The sequence below is a fragment of the Caretta caretta genome, chromosome 6 (genome assembly GCF_965140235.1).
Source record: "Caretta caretta isolate rCarCar2 chromosome 6, rCarCar1.hap1, whole genome shotgun sequence".
NCBI lineage: Eukaryota > Metazoa > Chordata > Testudines > Cheloniidae > Caretta > Caretta caretta.
This window is the reverse complement of record NC_134211.1, coordinates 39,313,604-39,334,199: the sequence shown is the minus strand read 5'-3', so window position 1 is coordinate 39,334,199 and position 20,596 is coordinate 39,313,604. Positions and strand designations below refer to the sequence as shown.

Sequence of the window (20,596 nt, the reverse complement as noted above, 5' to 3'; positions counted from 1 at the left end):
GATTAAAATCAGTGAATGAGCAAGGATCGTATGAAGATCTTGACAGAAAAACCCTTGAAGAATTATGCTTACAGAGGGGGCTGACTTTTAGGAAAAAAGCCCCAGAGCAAGAACTGAAAAAATCTGTTATTGGTCAGTGATCAGGAAGCAGACCCAGTGAAAATGCTTGCAGTGAAAAACCAGCAGCAACTTGAACATGAACAAAAGCTGATAGATCTTCGATTGCAGTAAAAGCAAAAGAAAGCTGATATGGAAAAAGAAGCCCATTTAAGGCATATGGAACGGCTGGCTACTGAGGAGAAGGCTCACCAGATGCAACAGGAATCTGCCAGACTCCAGCTCCAAGTCTTGGAAGAGCTACAACCTGGAAATCCACCCCCTTGTGACAACAAAAACTGAGAAAGAATTTGTCCCATTTACAAAAACACTGAAGACATAGAGGAATTTCTATCTACCTGTGAACAATTATGTGAAATTCACCATATCCCAAGGTATAGCATATGCCTGTCCTGCTAACCAGATTCACTAGGAAAGCTAGGGAGGTGTTCAATGAAATGAGTATGGATGAAGCTTTGAATTATGTAGTTATGAATTATGGAGTTCAAAGAAATTATAAATTCTGCTAACTAAAAAACTTCTAAGGAAGAAACAGTTTAAGCAAACAGGGCTTGAATAACTCCAAACACACTGTTGATATCTTTACACAGTTAAAACTAAAGATACAAAGAAGTGAAAAAGTTAAGGATTAGGTTTTCATAATTGTTTGTGCACAATTGCACAATGTACTGCATGTACGGTTACTACAACTGAACATTAAATCATTAAATTGTGTATGCAAACTACCACTTTAATGTCTAACTATACATTTTTATGCATAATCAACAACTGCAGAAGTAAATTATGCATTTTTGCATACAGTTATGAAAAACTGGCTCTATGGTTCCAACAGAAACTTGACTGCATTGCTCTTTGTACTATCTTCTATTCCTCGTTTTTTATTGAATTCATACCCCACTGTTCTTATCACTAAATGCATACCATACACACAAAAATACTTTTTATTTCTGCCTCTACAATAAATTTATGATGGATTTTCAATATATCACATATTTCTTCTCTTGGTTGTTTCTAACAAATTATGTATTCTTTTTATGCAATGCAAGATTTAAACTATATTTTAATAGATTGTTACTGACTTAATTTAAATTATTTCATGTGCTAGAATAATATGATTTTCCACATCAGAGAAAAGTGTGTGCTTATGTAAACAGTAAAGGTGATGGTGTTTCTGTTACACAACAATAGCACAACTAACCAGGATGGATAGAAACTATCTCTGCAGTATTCTTAGCCCTCGACAGGTGAGAGAGGGACTGAGCTCAGGACCCAAACTAATAATCTTCACATCACAGTGCACAAGACCACACTGACTACCACCTTCTTATGCAATTTCTGTGACAAAGTTTTGTAAAGATGGTCCTATTGGAAGCTAGGCTTCAGTGTGGGATTATTAACAGGAATTGTTAGATACTATAAGAACAATTGTGCCGTAAATATCAAATAAAATTGTACATAAGTTGCTAACAACACATTTATCTTTCTTCCATTCCTATATCCAACTATGACCTTGATCATTCAATTGTGGAGGTAAAGAAATGTGGTAACTTAGAATATGAACAGTTGATTTTCTTTGTGAGGTGAAAAGAAGCTCATAAAACATAAGAACGGCCATAGTGGGTCAGACCAAAGGTCCATCTATCCCAGCACACTGTCTTCCAACAGTGACCAATGCCAGGTGCCTGAGAGGGGATGAACAGAACAGGTAATCATCAAGGGATCCTTCCCGTCACATCATTTCCAACTTCTGGCAAACAGAGGCTAGGGACACCATCCCTGAACAACATGATTTACTTGTAACCCTTGAAAAAGACTCACTCTTTTAAAATGATTCCAAAACGCATTCTTTGAATTTTATACATGGTCCTTAAGACAAGATGATGGAAAGGATAGAAAACTGCACACAGCTCAGCCATTTTGTCTAAATTCTGTGAGAGGCTCTCATACTCAGACTTTAAGGTCAGAAGGTACCATCGTGCTCATATAGTCTGACCTCCTGCATGCTGCAGGCCACAGAACCTCACCCACCCACTCCTAAAATAGACCCCCTAATCTCTGTCTGAGTTACAGAAGTCCTCAAATCATGGTTTAAAGACTTCAAGTTACAGAGAATTCACTATTTACACTAGTTTAAACCTGAAAGCGACCCATGCTACAGAGGAAGGTGAACCCTCTCCCCAGTCCCGCAATGTCTCTACCAATCTGACCCCAGGGAAAATTCCTTCCTGACCCCAAATTTGGAGATAAATATGACATATCTGAAGATACGAGACAGAAGAGGCCTCATTAAGGTGCTCACGGATTAGATTAAAGACTGTAAGTAACCTGTCAATACCTCCTTAATATAAAAAGGAGAAATATCTCTAAGTAGTAAAAGGACTGATCTACTACATGGGTGACTGATTAGTGATAGAGTTCTCAGCCCCAATTCTGTGTGGTAGAACTTATGGGACCCAGATCCTTGATATAACCTCATGAGTCCTAACCCTAAAAAGAATGTTAAACCCATTTTATTCAGGCTTCATCCTGGAAGTGTAAATGCTACCAAATCACTTCTGGACATGTATAAACATGTAACTTATTGCTGAAAATAAATTTCATTTGGATTTTCCCCCCAAAAAATATTGAGTGAATTTGTTGTTCCTGAAACCATGATAGCATTAGCACTTGCTAAAGCCAGGCATAGTGCAGACAGCTATTGTATTACCTCCCCTATATAGTTCTGTCAAGACACCTGATCTGTGAGATACAAAACCATTATTTCAAGTTCTACATCTCTCTTAGCAAAAACTTCCAAGCATACCAAATTTTGTGATATTTTAAACAAAATTTCACATTTTTAGAAACCTGATGACAGCTACCATATTGCCAAAAATAGTATGAGCAGTATGGAAGATCATTGTCAGATCCAGTTGCCCTCATGCTTTAATACTGATATGACTATAAGCTAAAAAAAATTAACATTCAATTGTATCTAATTCCGAACACCATTAACACCCCATTAAATGAAATTCTAACAGCTAAATACTAAAACTACCAGGCTTATAGAAAAATTACTAACCTTCTGCCACTCAAGTTCCTGTTTCTCCATAATAATTTTATTAATTTGATCTTCATAATTAATTTCAGCATCCTAGTTTTAAAAAATAAAAAGGTAATTATCCATGATTTTAAACACATAAGAACCATAAGTAAAGACAAGTTACATACCAATACAATTAGTGTTGTTTTGCTCTTCTATTTTTCAGCTACAGTTCAATATGTAGAATAGTATGTTTCTATCCACCAAAAAGCAAGGAGGTCAAAATACCATTAAACCAAGACTATATACATACACATGGTACAAACAGTAAACATGTTCATTCTCTTCAGTCAGAAAAATCACAGCATGAATGAAATAAGTAAGGGTTGACAGGAAAAGATGCAAGATTGGGAATTAGGAAAACAATTAATTTAATTATCAGTAAGTAACATTTCCCTTATCATACCTATCCTCTTCATCATCCTACCACAAACCGAAAGAGAGAGTCAGAGTGAAATAGAGCAAGATAGGCTTGTCTTGAACTCATGCTTGAAAAACCTTTATGACTAAATACTCTGATGAGACCAACCCACAACACTGAGATGAGACTAAAACAACATCATGTAATGAATGTCTGACGAATCGATTTAGTAAAGGTTAGCTACAGATAAACATGGTTAATGTCTCTGCCCATAAAGTGTTAAACTTCAGCTCCTTCAAGACGTCTTCCAAAATAAAATTGAAAGCTTCCTTCCAACAGTTATTTCTGTTATTGTGGCCATACTTGAACAATACTTTCTGAAAGTATCTTAGCTACAGGAAGAGATAATCAAAACAGAATCTTTGTTAGGATGCTGAGCAAAACCTTCGAAAGAAGGGTGGAATATTTATCAACATCTTGGACCAAGAAGCTTTTGTGCCAATCAAGTGAGAACAAAAAAGATAAAGAGAAGGCAATAAGTGTACAAAGTAAATTTAGACATGCAGTCAGGAAGATTATCCTAAAGCAAGGCCTAGTAGCCACAGATATCTAGCCCAAAATGGAATTAACACATGATCTTTGCCTTTTCCTGCTTCATAGACTGGAAAAAATTCACAATAGATAGGCAGAGGTGGGAAGATATATGTCAATTCCCCAATTTTTACAAAAGCATCTGCCTAAGGATCAAACAACTACTGTGGTAGCAAAAGATACCTTTGCTGACAGTTTATTATGGTTGCCACCAAGTTATAGGAGATCTCCTGAAATATTTAATATTAAAGTGTATTTTTCCTAACTGAAATCAGCTCCCTTTTGCTAAGTCAATATGCACATGCGCTTCCCCTGCAAATATAAAGCTCAGAGAGAAGAAAAAAAACACAATTTTGTCTACTGGCAGAGGGTCATGATTTCCAGCAAGAACTGATCATTTACTGGTGACCTTGTATGTTGTGGTAGACTACTCATTACTGTCCTGGTATTGCACGTGACCAAGACATGAAGATGTTTAGAGATGCTTAAGGAGCTATGTTGAAATGTAGTTCTAAGCACCAAAAGGTTAATGGTAAGCCTTCTCTCTGCCATTGATCATTGTCTTAATGAGGAGAATACCATAAGATAAGATCCCCCTCTTAAAAGGATAGCTACACTTGTTATATTTGAGCCTCTGTGTGGGATACATTCTAGCAGTAGTCAAACTGAAAAAAGATAGAGGTGTTTTTCCAAGCTCTGCACACAAAATAAGCTCTCGCCACTGAGCCACTGCTCTTAGTAGATCGTGTAGATGTTCAGTATATAACTACATGCACTCTCTGAGCTTCTTGAGCTTGGCTGTTCCTTGGTTGGTTTTAGATGGCCTGCTAGGTTTCTTAGGCTTGGCTCCTTCCTGATTGGGGACAAAAACGTAAGCCATAATATTCTCCCAAAACCACGAATGAGGGATACCAAAATGAACTGTCATTTAGACTAAATTGTATAGATCTTCTTTTCTTTCTAGGAAGTGAAATAGTTAATAATGTTGGCAGTTAAACTATTATAATCAGCAAAAAGAAAAGGAGTACTTGTGGCACCTTAGAGACTAACCAATTTATTTGAGCATGAGCTTTCGTGAGCCACAGCTCACTTCATCAGATGTATAATCAGGCATCTAAACTAACACCCACTGAGATGAATGGGGCAGTTCACACTTCAGAACTATTTCAGGATCTCTACAAACTTAGACATCAATGCATGTTTGCTCTTGGGCTTGTTTTCAAGGTTTTCTTCACAACTATAAAGGCTAGAGATTTACTTATTTTTATTAAATGAAGAGAATAAGAAGGCAGTCTGAGAGAGGTGAAAATACACCCTATCACTGAATACCAGAAAAATTTGAGATCTGCATTCTAACAAAATAAAGGTAGTCCTGTGATGGCCACAACCTAAATCAGCCCTAACAGTTGGGATAATAATGGGCATATCCTCCAGGGACAGCAGACTATGATAACTTCCAAGAGAAACATCTGTGGAGGCCTCTGGTGAAATCCTAAATTAAAGCAGGTCTAAAAATACATTACTTTCCTGAGATCAGTCTAGGTGAGGGTTTCTATTGACTTGCAATACCCTAGTAAAACCAGTAGTATTTTCCATGCAAATTTGCCTTTGAATTAAACAATATATTTACAATAGTATATTAACATATCGAGGGTAGTATATATTGAATCCCTGCTGTTTTGGAAACAATGATATTTGATTAATGGCTGTTGTTACCCCCCCCCCCCAAAAGAGTCTTTGAACTATTATTCTACTATTATTTCTCATAGATATACATACTCTTTGATATCTTTTGATAGAAAATATATATGAGTTTAGCAGCAGTAGTATTTGTTGTTGTCTTGATAGATTCATAGATCTGAAATATCCTGTGAAGATTCATATGCTAGAGCAGTGGTTATCAACCAGGGGTATGTGTACTCCTGGAGATACGCAGAGGTCCTCCAGGGGTATATCAACTCATTAGATATTTGCCTAGTTTTACAACAGGTTACATAAAAAGTACTAGCAAAGTCTGTACAAACTAAAATTTCATACAGACAGAATGAAAATGTAAGCAATTTTTCAGTAATAGTGTACTGTGACACTTTTGTATTTTTATGCCTGATATTGTAAGCTAGTAGTTTTTAAGTGAGGTGAAACTTGGAGTACACAAGACAAATCAGGTTCCTGAAAGGGGTACCGTAGTCTGGAAAGGTTGAGAACCACTGTGCTAGAGAAAACCTCCCATGCATGGTGTGACCCGGAGAGCTTGGGGTAGCCCTCACTGGAAATGCCAAGGTCAGGGCAGACTGCAAAAAGGAGAGAGATATTCCCAAGATTGGTAGGTAACACTGAAGTTAAACTCCCCAAACAATCACAAACTGTGCTTCTGATCCCCACACTGGTTATCAAGAAGCAAAAAAAGAAAATTGCACAGACACCCTTATTGCATTCCAGTTCTAGCTTTTTGCATTCTTGGGCAGCTTTTCTTCTCTCTTCAGCTTCTTTCTCCAGCCAGGCCAAGAACTGCTTCTCTTGCATTTGAAGTTCTACCATTTCTCTCTTATATTGTAGGTGCTGGCTCTCTCTCAGGGCTTCAGTTTTTATTATGGATCGCTCACTGTGACTAACTTTAACCTTTAACACACTCAGTATCAAAATTTCAAAGTTTGGAATAGCATGGGGTTCTGATCCAAACCCAAATGATCTGGTTCTGTGGATCCTGCCAACTATGCAATGTGACCCTGCGTAGCCCTCACTGGAAATGCCAAGGTCAGGCAGGCTGCAAAAAGGTGAGAGAGACTCCCAAGACTGGTACGTAATACTGGAGTTAAATTCTCCAGCCAGTCACAAACTGTTCTTCTGATCCCCACACTGGTTATCTAGAAGCAAAAAAAAAGTTCTCTGGCTTCCAATCAGCACCTAGGTCCAGTATAGTGAGAAGTTATTTTGAAACTCTGCTCACATATACAAAATGTTCTTCTGAGGGCCAGCCATGTTACCAGGTCAGTATAGACATGGATCTTACCCAAAATACCATGCTGCCAGCCAATCCTTTAGTGCCTAAAACTAAAGGTTTATTATAAAGAAAAAAGAAAGAACAAGAAGAAAGTTGTTAAATGATAAAGCAGCTACATACATACAAAGATTTCAAAGTCCATATATCAGGTTCTTAGCCATACTGGTGAGTTTGATGGCTTGAAAGTCCCTCTGGAACATATCCACAGATGGGTCATTCAGTCCTTTGTTCAGAAGAAAAGTTACTCCAGAGGTAAGAAGCAGCAATAAAAAAAAAAAATGGAGAAGATGCAGCTGCCTTTTATAGTCTTTTGCCATGCAGCTTGTATTTCCTTTGTTCCAAACACAATTTGCCCAGCCAGTGGTAGGTTTAGAGTTAGTGGGGCCCTGTGCTCAGCTTCATCTTTGGGGGCCCTCCTTGGGACTCAGCCAAGAAAGAGAACATTCTCTCTTATCTCCCCTGCCCCCATTTTTCATTCTTTTTTTCTTCATCCTCCTCCTATAAGTAATAGCAAGTAAATGAAAATAAAGTGAGGTACCTTGATTGTTTTTGTAGTCTAACTCAGTGGTTCTCAAAGCCGGTCCGCTGCTTGATCAGGGAAAGCCCCTGGCAGGCCGGACTGGTATGTTTACCTGCCGTGTCCGCAGGTTCAGCTGATCGCGGCTCCCGGCCAATGGGGGCTGCGGGAAGTGGCGCGAGCCAAGGAACGTGCTGGCCACCCTTCCCGCAGCCCCCATTGGCCTGGAGCGGCGAACCGCAGCCAGTGGGAGCCGCGATCAGCCGAACCTGCAGACGCGGCAGGTAAACAAACCGGTCCGGCCCGCCAGGGGCTTTCCCTGAATGGGCGGCGGACCGGCTTTCAGAACCACTGGTCTAACTTATTTTTCCACAGACCACCTGAAAATCGCTGTGGGTCTTGGTGGACCACTTAATGATCTTTCCAAATATTGTTTGTACCGTTAGCTAACTATTGTAAAGCACTTTGGATAAGAGTACTTTATAAAAAAAAATGTAAAAAAACATTGGGTCCGGGGTCTGGCCAGGACTTAGGGTGTGGGAGGGGACTCAGGGCTGGGGGTGTAGGGTCTGGGAGGGAGTTAGGGTGCAGGCGCAGGCTGTGGGGGTTGGGGTGCAGGATCTGGTCAGGAGTTTGGGTGAGGGAGGGGGGCTCAGGGCTGGGGCAGGGGGTTGGAATGTGGAGCGCTTACCTCTGGCAGCTCCCATTTGGTGCGATGGGTGCAGGTGGGGATGTGGGGGTGGGGGTGCAGGAGTCAGGGAGGGCAAGGGGTTGGAGGGCAGGGGCATGGGGGGTTACAGGAGTTAGGGAGGGCAGGGGGCTTGGAGTGTGTGAGGGGGTGCAGGAGTCATGGCTTGGAGTGTGTGAGGGGGTGCAGGAGTCATGGCTAGGAGTGTGTGAGAGGGGTGCAGGAGTCAGGGCTGGGGCTGTGGGGGCGGGGATGCAGGAGTCATGGAAGGCAGAGGATGTGTGAGGGTATGCAGGAGTCATGGCTGGGGGCACAGGGTCTGGGAGGAAGTTAGGGTGCAGGAGTGGGCTGGGGGTTGGGGTGCAAATTCTGGCCAGGAGTTAGAGTGCAGGAGGGGGCTCAGGGCTGGGGTGTGGGAATGTGTGTGGGGGGTTGCAGGAACTCCCATTTGGTGCTCAGGGTGGGGCTGGGGATGTGGGGGGGTGCAGGAGTCAGGGCGGTGGTCGTGGGAGTGTGAGAGGTGGGTGCAGGAGTCAGGGCAGGGGGATGGGGGACTGGCCTGGGGTCATAGGAATTCTCCCAGCCCCCTGGCCCACACGAGCCCCCTGCCCTGAGTGGCTCACAGCAGGGGGCTGGGTGGGGTATGTGTAGGGGGAGTGCGGGGCCCGCCTTTGCTCCGCCCTGCCCTGATTCCACCCCCTTCCCCAAGGCCCCATTCCCACCTCTTCTCTGCCTCCTTCCCCGAGCTTGCTGCAGCCCCACTCCTCCCCCTCCCTCCAGGAGCGCTGGCAAACAGCCGTTTGGCAGCGGGTGAAGCACTGGGAGGGAGAGGGGCGGGAAGGCTGCACGCTCAGGGGAGGAGGCAGGGAAGAGGCAGGGGAGGGGGGAGCTTGACTGCTGGTGGGTGCGGGCGGAGCCTGCCCTGCAGCAGGAACCCCTGGAGCCGGCAGGACCAAGCTTCTGCCCCTGCAGCTGCCCGGCCCTGGGTCCCCCTGTCATTGGGGGACCCCATGCCAGGGCACCCTGTGTTTCACTGTAAATCCACCTCTGTGCCCAGCACACCTTGCTGAGTCATAAGGTGTAGCCCCTGATCCTTTCAATGGGTTCATTGTACAGTTGATGTCCCTTGATGGGCCATCAAGCAGGGTAGGCAGTGCTGATGCCAATCTGTCTCGGAGTGTCACCCAGATGCACAGCACAAGTTTGGAAAAACTTGACATACCATACATATCTATAACTTGCAATACAACGGAAATATAAACATATAAACAAGATTATTATACTTGGCCAATTATAGCATTTTTGCAGATACCTTACATGGCATATCTGGCATAACTCATTGCAATTTTACAATATTGTTATTCATAATATACTAAAGTGTCCCACGGATTCCATACAGTATCACACATGGATGTCCCCTTCCTATGCAGAGTGAGAGGATCAGACATTGCCATAACACTCTCTTCCTCATGTTTCCAGTCTCCAAAGAAGTATGCTGTAGTATATGAACTATATGAACCCTGTAGGAAATCTGCGGTAAATTTGATACATGCTAATAACCTTTTCTGGGAACCCCCTTCTAAAGAGGTTTTCAAGGGCAATAGCCACATAGTCAGGAAGCTATGGGATGGGATAGAAAACCCTGGAACTACTCCAGAAGCACAGATCCTCTGTGCACATGGCCATAACTTCCAACAGATCTCAGTGGCAAGCACAAAATTTAAAAAGATAATAAAATGGTTTCTCTGTACTCCCTGAGAGAGTGACACTTTCTAACTTCAACAAATTAGTTTTCTTATATTAATCTATACACAGTGAATTAGAAAGCATCCCATATCCTCCCCCATTGGTGGCAAAAGCCAATTATTTTGAATACCTGATAACTTCTTATAGAAGTCTCAAACAATTTATTTACAAATGCCCATTAGCATGTGCTACTACCAAACTATACATTAATGAAAAGAAAAAACTAGGATATATCATTAACAAAACTCTTGTAGAAAATACTAAGTAAAGATTTTGCAAGTAAAATGTCCTCTTGATCATTATGAATTTATTTATCATAATCCCTCAAATTTTAAGGATGCAATGGTAGCAACTGCTTCTTTAACATAGCATAATGATTGTTTTTAAATGAGCGTGACATACAGAGAACAACAGTAGAAGACAGAAATCTGCAATTTATGATCTCAGTCCTGCAAACACTCCCATAAGTAAGGTTTCAGAGTAGCAGCCGCATTAGTCTGTATCCATAAAAAAGAACAGGAGTACTTGTGGCACCTTAGAGACTAACAAATTTATCTGAGCATAAGCTTTCGTGGGCTAAAATCCACTTCATCGGATGCATGCAGTGGAAAATACAGTCGGAAGATATATATATATACACACACACAGAGAACATGAAACAATGCGTGTTATCATACACACTATAATGAGAGTGATCAATTAAGGTGAGCTATTACCAGCAGGAGAGAGAAAAAACTATTACAACAAAAAAACTTCCAAAAACAGACTCCAGCAAGAGACTGCTGAATTGGAATTAATTTGCAAACCGGACATCATTAAATTAGGCTTGAATAAAGACTGGGAGTGGATGTGTGATTACACAAAGTAAAACTATTTCCCCATGTTTATTTTCCCCCCCTACTGTTCCTCACACGTTCTTGTAAACTGCTGGAAATGGCCCATCTTGATTATCACTACAAATTTTTTTTTTCTTTCCTGCTGGTAATAGCTCACCTTAACTGATCACTCTTGTTATAGTGTGTATGATAACACCCATTGTTTCATGTTCTCTGTGTATATATATCTTCCTACTGTATTTTCCACAGTATGCATCCGATGAAGTGGGTTTTAGCCCATGAAAGCTTATGCTCAAATAAATTTGTTAGTCTCTAAGGTGCCACAAGTACTCCTGTTCTTTTTCACATAAGTAAGTAACTGTACTCACATAAGTGGTCACTCAAGTAGCAGTTTCTTGCCCCCATTTGGATTCTGACTACTGTGGGACTAAAGTGATTAAATTTTGCAAAGTCACTAAAGAGTTTACATGTTTGCAGGATTGAGCCCTAAAAATGCTTTTGTCTAGCCTTCACTACACTCCAGCTAATTTTTAAAAGTATATATTTAAAATATCCATTTTGATTGTTATACACTTTTTGTCTTTCCTTGGATGTTACTAGGCTTGGAAAGGATTCGATTTTTGTTGATAAATGTAAGTAAACATTGATCTCACTGTACACAGACAAACCGCCAAAAAAATAGTGTTTCCATCAACAGTAATCAAAATTTACAGATAGGCAAAGGAAGAAAAATGCTGTATGATAAGTTATTAGTTTGATTTAAGTATATTTACTTAGTATATTTTGACATGTGACATTGACAATTTGTGTTTTAATGGTTACAAAGCTTTACCTTTTTGTCTGACCTCTACCCCATACTTTCCCGCAACTGTGAAAATTTAAAATTGATAAAAATTGGAAAAAATGCTTCAAAATAAACATCAGTATTATCCATCCAAATTATATATATATAAAAAAGTTAAATTTCTCAAGTCTAGCTATTACAAAAACACAGTTGTGTCTAAACAAAAGCTTTTTTCTTTACGTCTTCTTCTTTTGATGCATTCAGTAAAGCCAAAATTCATAGTTTGTCATTATAAAACCATAGACAGTTGACTAACAAATAATTAAGACATGAGAAGGAGACTGATAAAAAGGGGGAAAACAGCTATTAATTCACACTGATTCTGGACCCACTGAAATCAGTGATAAAACTAGCACTGATTTAAATGGCAATAAGGTTGGGCACCTATACAGTCGTTTCATAATTAGCTATGATGAAAAAGAAAATATAGGAAAAAGTACATAACATTTAAAAAGGGTTTGCATAAAGTACTATAAACCAGTCTCTCAAGTTCTCTGCCCATGAAAGTCCATTCCAGTTAACTGGATTTATGCTTCTAGAGCTCACTTGTTAACAATTGTCTGAATGTAGTCAATGAGCTTTAGTTTAAATTACAAGATAATTATTTTATAAAAAATATATTTTGCAGACTATTCTTAATCCAACACACACTCCATTTCAATTTGTTTAATTTCAAAATGTATATGTAACTAAAGAACTTTAAATGTGAATGAGGGCATGAGCAAACAATGGGAGCTACATTTCAGTATATATTTTGATTTAAAATGTTAGAACTCAGAAAAATTTACTGTTAATAATGCTAGTTAAAAACCTTAATATTTAGCTATTATGTTAATATTAAGCATTTTAAATTTAACTAAACAAACACAGACCATTCAATACAGGTTTGAAAATTAGATTTCAAAACAAAACAAAACAGGCTTTAATAAATTCATGGCCTCAAAAAAAACACTGAACCAATAGGGCTTTTTAATTTCTTCCCAAACCTACACAAACTTTGTCTGGATTTCTGTCCTAGATATTACAAAAAATAATTTGGAAACAATCAGATACACCAGTGTATACAATGACAATGGTGTAAAGCTACCACCATATTAAATTGCCTGGGAGAGTAACAATTATCTGATAAAGACGTTCATATGTGAAATTGCCAACAATTAAAAACCTTAGCCAACATTAACTCTTTGACTTCCTCTATCTTTTACTCATTGTGGATTGAAAGTTTTTAGAAGTTGCTCTCCCATTTAAAGAAGTTCCCGAAGCTGTTTAAAAAAACAACTTTGTTATATTAAGGAAGAAAATATTGTATATAACTTTAATAAGCTATCAAAGAACAAAAAACCTTTAAAGTGTTCATTTTTTATCAGATGCCTTAGGACTACAAGGATTTAAGTGTTTTTACAAAAACACTATCATAACAATAAAAGAGGAGTAATTTGATGGTTTATTTACTCGTTATAACCTTTAGAAAGTGTCAAGCCTATTTTAAAGTGTTTGCTTCAGGCTCTAGTTTTAGAAGATGGACTCTGGATTGGTCAGGCCCCCTCAATTCTTGACCCTGAACAGATTTAGGAACAGAGGACAACTGGCTGATGTCCAAGCAGCCAAAACTGCTGTTAGGTACTTTTACTATCTTTTTCAAACTTATAATCCACCTCCTACGAAACTGCACATCCAATTTCTCATGCTGCTCAGACAAATAGTTCTCACACTTTTCTTATTGTTTTCCGGTCTGATCAGGATTCCTTACATAAAAGTTTTACTTGGGTATTTAGTTCAACAGATTTCCTGTATATTTTTTTCAATTCATCTTCTCTGCCTTTAACATTTATTCGGAGGACTACAAGAGTTATAATAGTTTTACATTAATTTTACTGACAATTTCCAATATTTCTGAATAGGACCTTGTTGGAAATTTGATGATATGGATTTCTTAAAGTCCAGTAATAATGGTTTGACTTCCACAAAGCAGTGGTCTCAACAACCCACATAAACCACTAAAATACCAACCCCCATCTTTATTGTGCCTTTATTGGCTACAAAATCTAATTTCTACTCTTCTTTTATTTCCCTGGTAATCTTTGTTCATTCTTCTATACCAGGAACCTTCTTCTTCACCCACCCTTCAGATCTTTTTCTATCAGCCTTTCCCATACCAAATCTATGGAGCCTGCAGGCATCATTTTGTCAGTGTTTTCTATTTCCCACCATTTAGATAATAAGCATTTTATGGTAAGGACCATCTTTTTATTCTCTGTTTGTATAACACTTTGTACATGGTCCTGATACATGACTAGGGCTCCTAGGTGCTATGGTAATACTACTACTACTGCTACTATTAATATCTCCGACTCGAGACACTTCCCCATTGCTGCCTTCTCCTTTCTTGCTAATCCATCCCCTTATTCAACCCTGGATATTTCAGGCAAACTGCCTCCTGTAACTTCCTTTACACTCTTCCTTTACACTTTTACACACATGGCTCCTACTCTTTCTCACTACATTAAAACATTGTGAACAATTCTCATTCCCCTAGCATCTGCTCCAATTCTATAAAATCTGCCTCTCTACAATTTCTTAAAAAATCCTTGACTGTCTCACTAATACGGCCCATTCTTTAACTTTGCCTTTCTCAAAGTTCTTGGAAATATAGGCTTCTCATTTTTCCAATTCCATCTCAGATAATACCCATGACCTGTCTTCATATGTGTTTTACTCTGGATATAGCATGAAAACTGCTCTCCTCCTTATGGTCAACAACCTCCTTGTTTTTACTTCTCATTATACTTTCTCTGTCATATGGTTTGACATCACTGGTCACTGAATTGGCCACTGTGGACTATTCCTTCCTCCTGGATTACCTACATAGCTCAGCAGCAGGAAACCAGAGACACCTGCAAAGATTCTGCTCTCAATAATCTAACTGTACCACGTCAGAGGATGGCTCTTTTTCTGCGTCAAGACCCTCCTGTACAGAGTCCAAAAAAGTTCATTTCTTGGACCACTACTTTTTTCTACCATCTTAGTCTTGTCTTTAACTATAATCACCACTTCTACGATAACAGTCATCTTTGTAGATATTTCAACATTGTTAATAATTCATGTCAGATCTCCCTGTCTCTCTTGACAGGGTAAATTTGTGGCCCAGAATATATTTCCCCCCTGCATCTCCATATGTGTGTATATTAACCTACAACCATTGTCACAATATTGCCCAATTATATCACTGCATCTTCTCTACCTCTGCTGAAATCCACATCCATGCTTTATTTTCCTCTGGCCTTCACTGTTGAAGCTCTAAAACCTCCCCAAGTCTTAACTCTCTAGACTACACTATGTTCAGAATACTTCTACCCATATTTTCACTGTAATAATGTGTGCAGGCCTTTAAAAAGAGGCTATCAGCCAGGCACAGCCTTCATTAACTTCAGCCCAGAACCAAGGAATCCTAGGAAGTGTAGTTCCCAAGAGGACCATAGGAATTGTAGTCTGGGCAGAAATACATTCTGATAAAGGGGGCTTGGAAATAAAAAAAGAACCTTGACGGTCAGTGAAGAAGCTATTAGTGAGGTAGCAAAATTTGTAGTGGTTCTCCTTTTGAGAGAACCAACCAGTTCAGTCCCCAAAAAAGAGGTTATTCTCCATGTGCAGTAACTGAAGTTCTTTGAGATGTGGGCCCCTGTCAGTGCTCCACTTCAGGTGTGCATGCACTCCATACACCTTTGATCGAAGATTTTCAGTAGCAGTGCCCGTTCAACCCACGCATACACCCTACAACTCCTCATGCCCCGTATTGAGGATATATAGGGCTGTATGGGAGGACTACCAGGAGTTCTTTCTCTACTGCAAAGTCTCTTTAAGGAAACTCTGAAGCACAGGGGATGGAGGGCAGGTAGCATAGCACCCATAAGGACACACAATTTGAAGAACTCCAATTACTGCACATGGTGAATAACGTCTCCTTCAAGTAGGGTCCCTGTGAGTGCTCCACTTCAGGTGATTTCTAAGCAGTAGCCTCTGAAAGAAGAGGGGGCTTTGGAGCTGGACCCAACAACGAAAGACTGCTATGCCAACAGCATCATCTGATCTAGAAGCATATATCAGAGCATAGTGTTTGGGGAAAATGTTAACCGATGCCCATGTTTCTACTTTTAAAATTTCAGTAATGGGAACATTTGTTAAGTGTCATGAAAGCAGCTTGTGATCTTGTTGAATGGGCTATTATTCTTGAAGGGAGCTGAATATTAGAAGTCTGGTAACAAACAGGAATACAACTGGAAACTCACTTTGAAAGTCTTTGGATAAAAACTGATCTTTTGGATCTGTCTGCAACTGAAATGAATAGTCTGGAAAACTTTCTGAATAGTTTAGTTCTGTCCAAATAGAAAATAATGACTTGGATATTTTAGATATGAACTAGGGATATGGCATAACAATGTCTTATCTTAAAGGCAGGATCAGGCATTTAGTGCACCTAGTTCCCCAATCCTACAGGCAGAGGTGATAACCTAAACAGGTTGTTTTCATAGATCAATACATCAGAGAACACTTAGCTAATGGCTCAAAAGGAAGTTTCATAAGACCATTAAGGACCAAGTTAACTTCCCATACAAGAGTAGGCTGTCTAATTTGCAGAAAAAGTTTATCCAACCCCTTGATGAATCTTTCAGTTGTGGGATGAGCAAAGATTGACTATCCTTGCACAGGGGAATGAAATAGCTGCCTAATGAACTCTGACAGAACCCACAGAATGACTTGACTTCTTTAAAACCACCAGGTAATGAAGAACAGCAGAGAGGGAAGAATGAACTCGGACCTCCTCCAATGGGATCTGTAGTAAGTTAGCAATCCATTTATTTCATCAGGTCTTGACGCTGTTTAAAATCATCAGCATAAGAAGGTGGAGGAGACATCACAGCCTTATCTGGAGAAGATGAGGAGATGTTTGTTTTTGGTGTCACCTCCTTATCCACCCTAGCCTTTTTCTCTTCAAAAGACTACTCATGAAGTTGAGGCTGTTGAGGAGGGAGAGATGGGTCAGGAGAGTGCCTTTTGCAATGATTCCCAAGAGAGTAGCTACGAGCTCTTGAAAACTGTTGATGGTAGGCTGTCCATGAGTCCCAATATGGCAATTGAGGAAGGCTATAAGGTGAGGGGGAGGCATGAGTGTTGCTCATCTCAGCGGGAATGAGAATGTCTTGCTCTTGAAGTTTCTTTCTCAGTATAGGTATCTGGAAAGATGTCTCTATGGTGGTATGTAGGAGATACCTGTTCAGAGATCTAAGAGTCTGAAGAAGAGACTTCGGCATAATTAAGAGAGGAAGCAGACATTGGAGGTAAGGATGGTTGTTCACCTGGTGCCAACGGTACCAGGGAACCATGAGAGCTAGAGAGGGATAAGGGTCTAGGCAATCTTGCAGACCTCAGTACTGACAGTCATGTGGTATCCGTTAGTACTGGAGATGCTGGCTCATCAGATACAGACAAGTCTTTAAAGTATCTAAACTACTGTGGTACCAACTGAATCTATGACTATACCAGATGGGGCTGCCTGGTAAGCAATGTCAGTGCTGAGGATGTTTAAGGAGGTACAAGTCTATACGATGATGCTGGTACTAAAGATGCTGGCTTGGGAGGTACCAATGTTGCAGTCTGGTTCACCAGTTTAGGTACTGGGGTTGGTAATGGAAAGTCTGGGGATGATTCAGCCTTTTTCAAGGCAGTGTGTTTTGGATCTTTGCTGGAACAGTCATAGAACTGGAAGAGACCTCACAAGGTCATCTAGTCCAGTCCCCTGCACTCATGGCAGGACTAAGTATGATCTATACCATCCCTGACAGATGTTTGTCTAAACTGCTCTTAAAAATATCCAACGATGGAGATTCTACAACCTCCCGAGGCAATTTATTTCAGTGCTTAACCACCCTGATAGTTAGGAAGTTTTTCCTAATGTCCAACCTAACCCTCCCTTGCTGTAATTTAAGCCCATTGCTTCTTGTCCTATCCTCAGAGGTTAAGAACAACAATTTTTCCCCTCCTCCTTGTCAACAACCTTTTATGAACTTGAAAACTGTTATGTCCCCTCTCAGTATTCTTTTCCAGACTAAACAAACCCATTTTTTTCAATCTTCCCTCATAGGTCATGTTTTCTAGACCTTTAATCGTTTTTGTTGCTCTTCTTTGGACTTTCTCCAATTTGTCCACATCTTTCCTGAAATGTGGCATCCAGAACTGGACACAATACTCCAGCTGAGACCTAATCAGCGCAGAGTAGATTGGAAGAATTACTTCTCGTGTCTTGCTTACAATACTCCTGCTAATACATCCCAGAATGATGTTCACTTTTTTTGTAACAGTGTTACTTTGTTGACTCCTATTTAGCTTGTAGTCCACTATGACCCCCAGATCCCTTTTCGCAGTATTCCTTCCTAAGCACTCATTTCCCATTTTGTATGTGTGCAACTGATTGTTCCTTCCTAAATGGAGTACTTTGCATTTGTCCTTATTGAATTTCATCCTGTTTACTTCAGACCATTCCTCCAGTTTGTCCAGATCATTTTGAATTATAATCCTATCCTACAAAGCACTTGCAACCCCTCCCAGCTCGGTATTGGCCTCAAACTTTGTGCTCTCTATGCCATTATCTAAATCACTGATGAAGATATAGAATAGAACCAGACCCAGAACTGATCCCTGAAGGACCCCACTCGTTATGCCCTTCCAGCATGACTGTGAACAACTGATAACTACTCTCTGGGAATGGTTTTCCAACCAGTGATGCACCCACCTTACAGTAGCTTCCTCTAGGTTGCATTTCCCTAGTTTGTTTATGAGAAGGTCATGCAGGACAGTACCAAAAGCTTTACTAAAAGTCAAGATATACCATGTCTACTGCTTCTCCCCTATCCACAAGGCTTGTTACCCTGACAAAGAAAGCTGTCAAGTTGGTCTGACACGATTTGTTCTTGAAAAATACATGCTGACTGTTATTTATCACCTTATTATCTTCTAGGTGTTTCCAAATTGATTGCTTAATTATTTGCTCCATTATCTTTCCAGGCACAGAAGTTAAGCTGACTGGTCTGTAATTCTCTAGGTTGTCCTTATTTCCCTTTTTATAGATGGGCACTATTTTTTCCCTTTTTCAGTCCTCTGTAATCTCTCCCGTCTTCCATGACTTTTCAGAGATAATCGCTAATGGCTCAGATATCTCCTCAGTCAGCAACTTGAGTATTCTAGGATGCATTTCATTAGACCCTGGTGACCGAAGACATCTAATTTGTCTAAGCAATTTTTAGCTTGTCCTTTCCTTATTTTAGCCTCTGATCCTACCTCATTTTCACTGGCATTCACTATGTTAGGCGTCCAATTGCCACCAACCTTCTTGGTGAAAAGCGAAACAAAGAAATCATTAAGCACTTCTGCCATTTCCACATTTTCTGTTATTGTTTTCCCCCCTCATTGAGTAACCAGCTGTCAAAGTTCCTCCCCCACTCTGAACTCTAGGGTACAGATGTGGGGACCTGCACGAAAACCTCCTAAGCTTACTTTCACCAGCTTAGGTTAAAACTTCCCCAAGGTACAAATTAATTTTATCCTTTGTCCCTGGATCTCCACTGCCACCACCAAACTCTAACTGGGTTTACTGGGAAACGTAGTTTGGACACGTCTTTCCCCCCAAAATCCTCCCAAACCTTGCACCCCACTTCCTGGGGAAGGTTTGGTAAAAATCCTCACCAATTTGCATAGGTGACCACAGACCCAAACCCTTGGATCTGAGAACAATGAAAAAGCATTCAGTTTCTTACAAGAAGACTTTTAATAGAAGTAAAGAAATCACCTCTGTAAAATCAGGACGGTAGATACCTTACAGGGTAATTAGATCAAAACACAGAGAATCCCTCTAGGCAAAACCTTCAGTTACAAAAAAGACACACAGACAGGAATAGTCATTCTATTCAGCACAGTTCTTTTCTCAGCCATTTAAAGAAATCATAATCTAACACATACCTAGCTAGATTACTTACTAAAGTTCTAAGACTCCATTCCTGGTCTATCCCCAGCAAAAGCAGCATACAGACAGACACAGACCCTTTGTTTCTCTCCCTCCTCCCAGCTTTTGAAAGTATCTTGTCTCCTCATGGTCATTTTGGTCAGGTGCCAGCGAGGTTACCTTTAGCTTCTTAACCCTTTACAGGTGAGAGGAGCTTTCCCCTGTCCCGGAGGGATTTTAAAGGGGTTTACCCTTCCCTTTATATTTATGACACCAGCCTACCCTGTCCTTGGTCTTCCTCTTGCTTCTAATGTATTTGTAGAATGTTTTCTTGTTACCCTTTATGTCTCTGGCTAGTTTGATCTCATTTTGTGCCTTGGCCTTTCTAATTTTGTCCCTACATACTTGTGTTATTTGTTTATATTCCTCCTTTCTAATTTGACCTAGTTTCCACTTTTTGTGGGACTCTTTTTTTTTATTTTTAGATCATTGAAGATCTCCTGGTTAAGCCAGGGTGGTCTCTTGCCATACTTCCTATCTTTCCTACGCAGTGGGATAGTTTGCTCTTGTGCCCTTAATAATGTCTCTTTGAAAAACTGCCAACAGTCTTCAACTGTTTTTCCCCTTAGACTTATTTCCCATGGGATTGTACCTACCAACTCCCTGAGTTTGTGAAAATCTACCTTCTTGAAATCCATTGTGTTTATTTTGCTGTTCTCCCTCCTACCATTCCTTAGAATCATGAACTTTACCATTTCATGATCACTTTCACCCAAGCTGCCTTCCATTTGGAAATTCTCAACCAGTTCTTCCCTATTTG

General features: G+C 40.1%; 1 protein-coding gene across 1 annotated transcript in view; it reads right to left on the bottom strand.

Annotated features, from left to right (window-relative positions):
- Window positions 1–20,596, bottom strand: part of CCDC73 (coiled-coil domain containing 73) — a 250,798-nt gene that overhangs the window by 95,827 nt on the left and 134,375 nt on the right. The window contains exon 7 of the mRNA XM_048852773.2: window positions 3,179–3,250. Coding sequence (XP_048708730.2) covers window positions 3,179–3,250 — 72 coding nt within the window. The remainder of the gene's footprint in view (window positions 1–3,178; window positions 3,251–20,596) is intronic.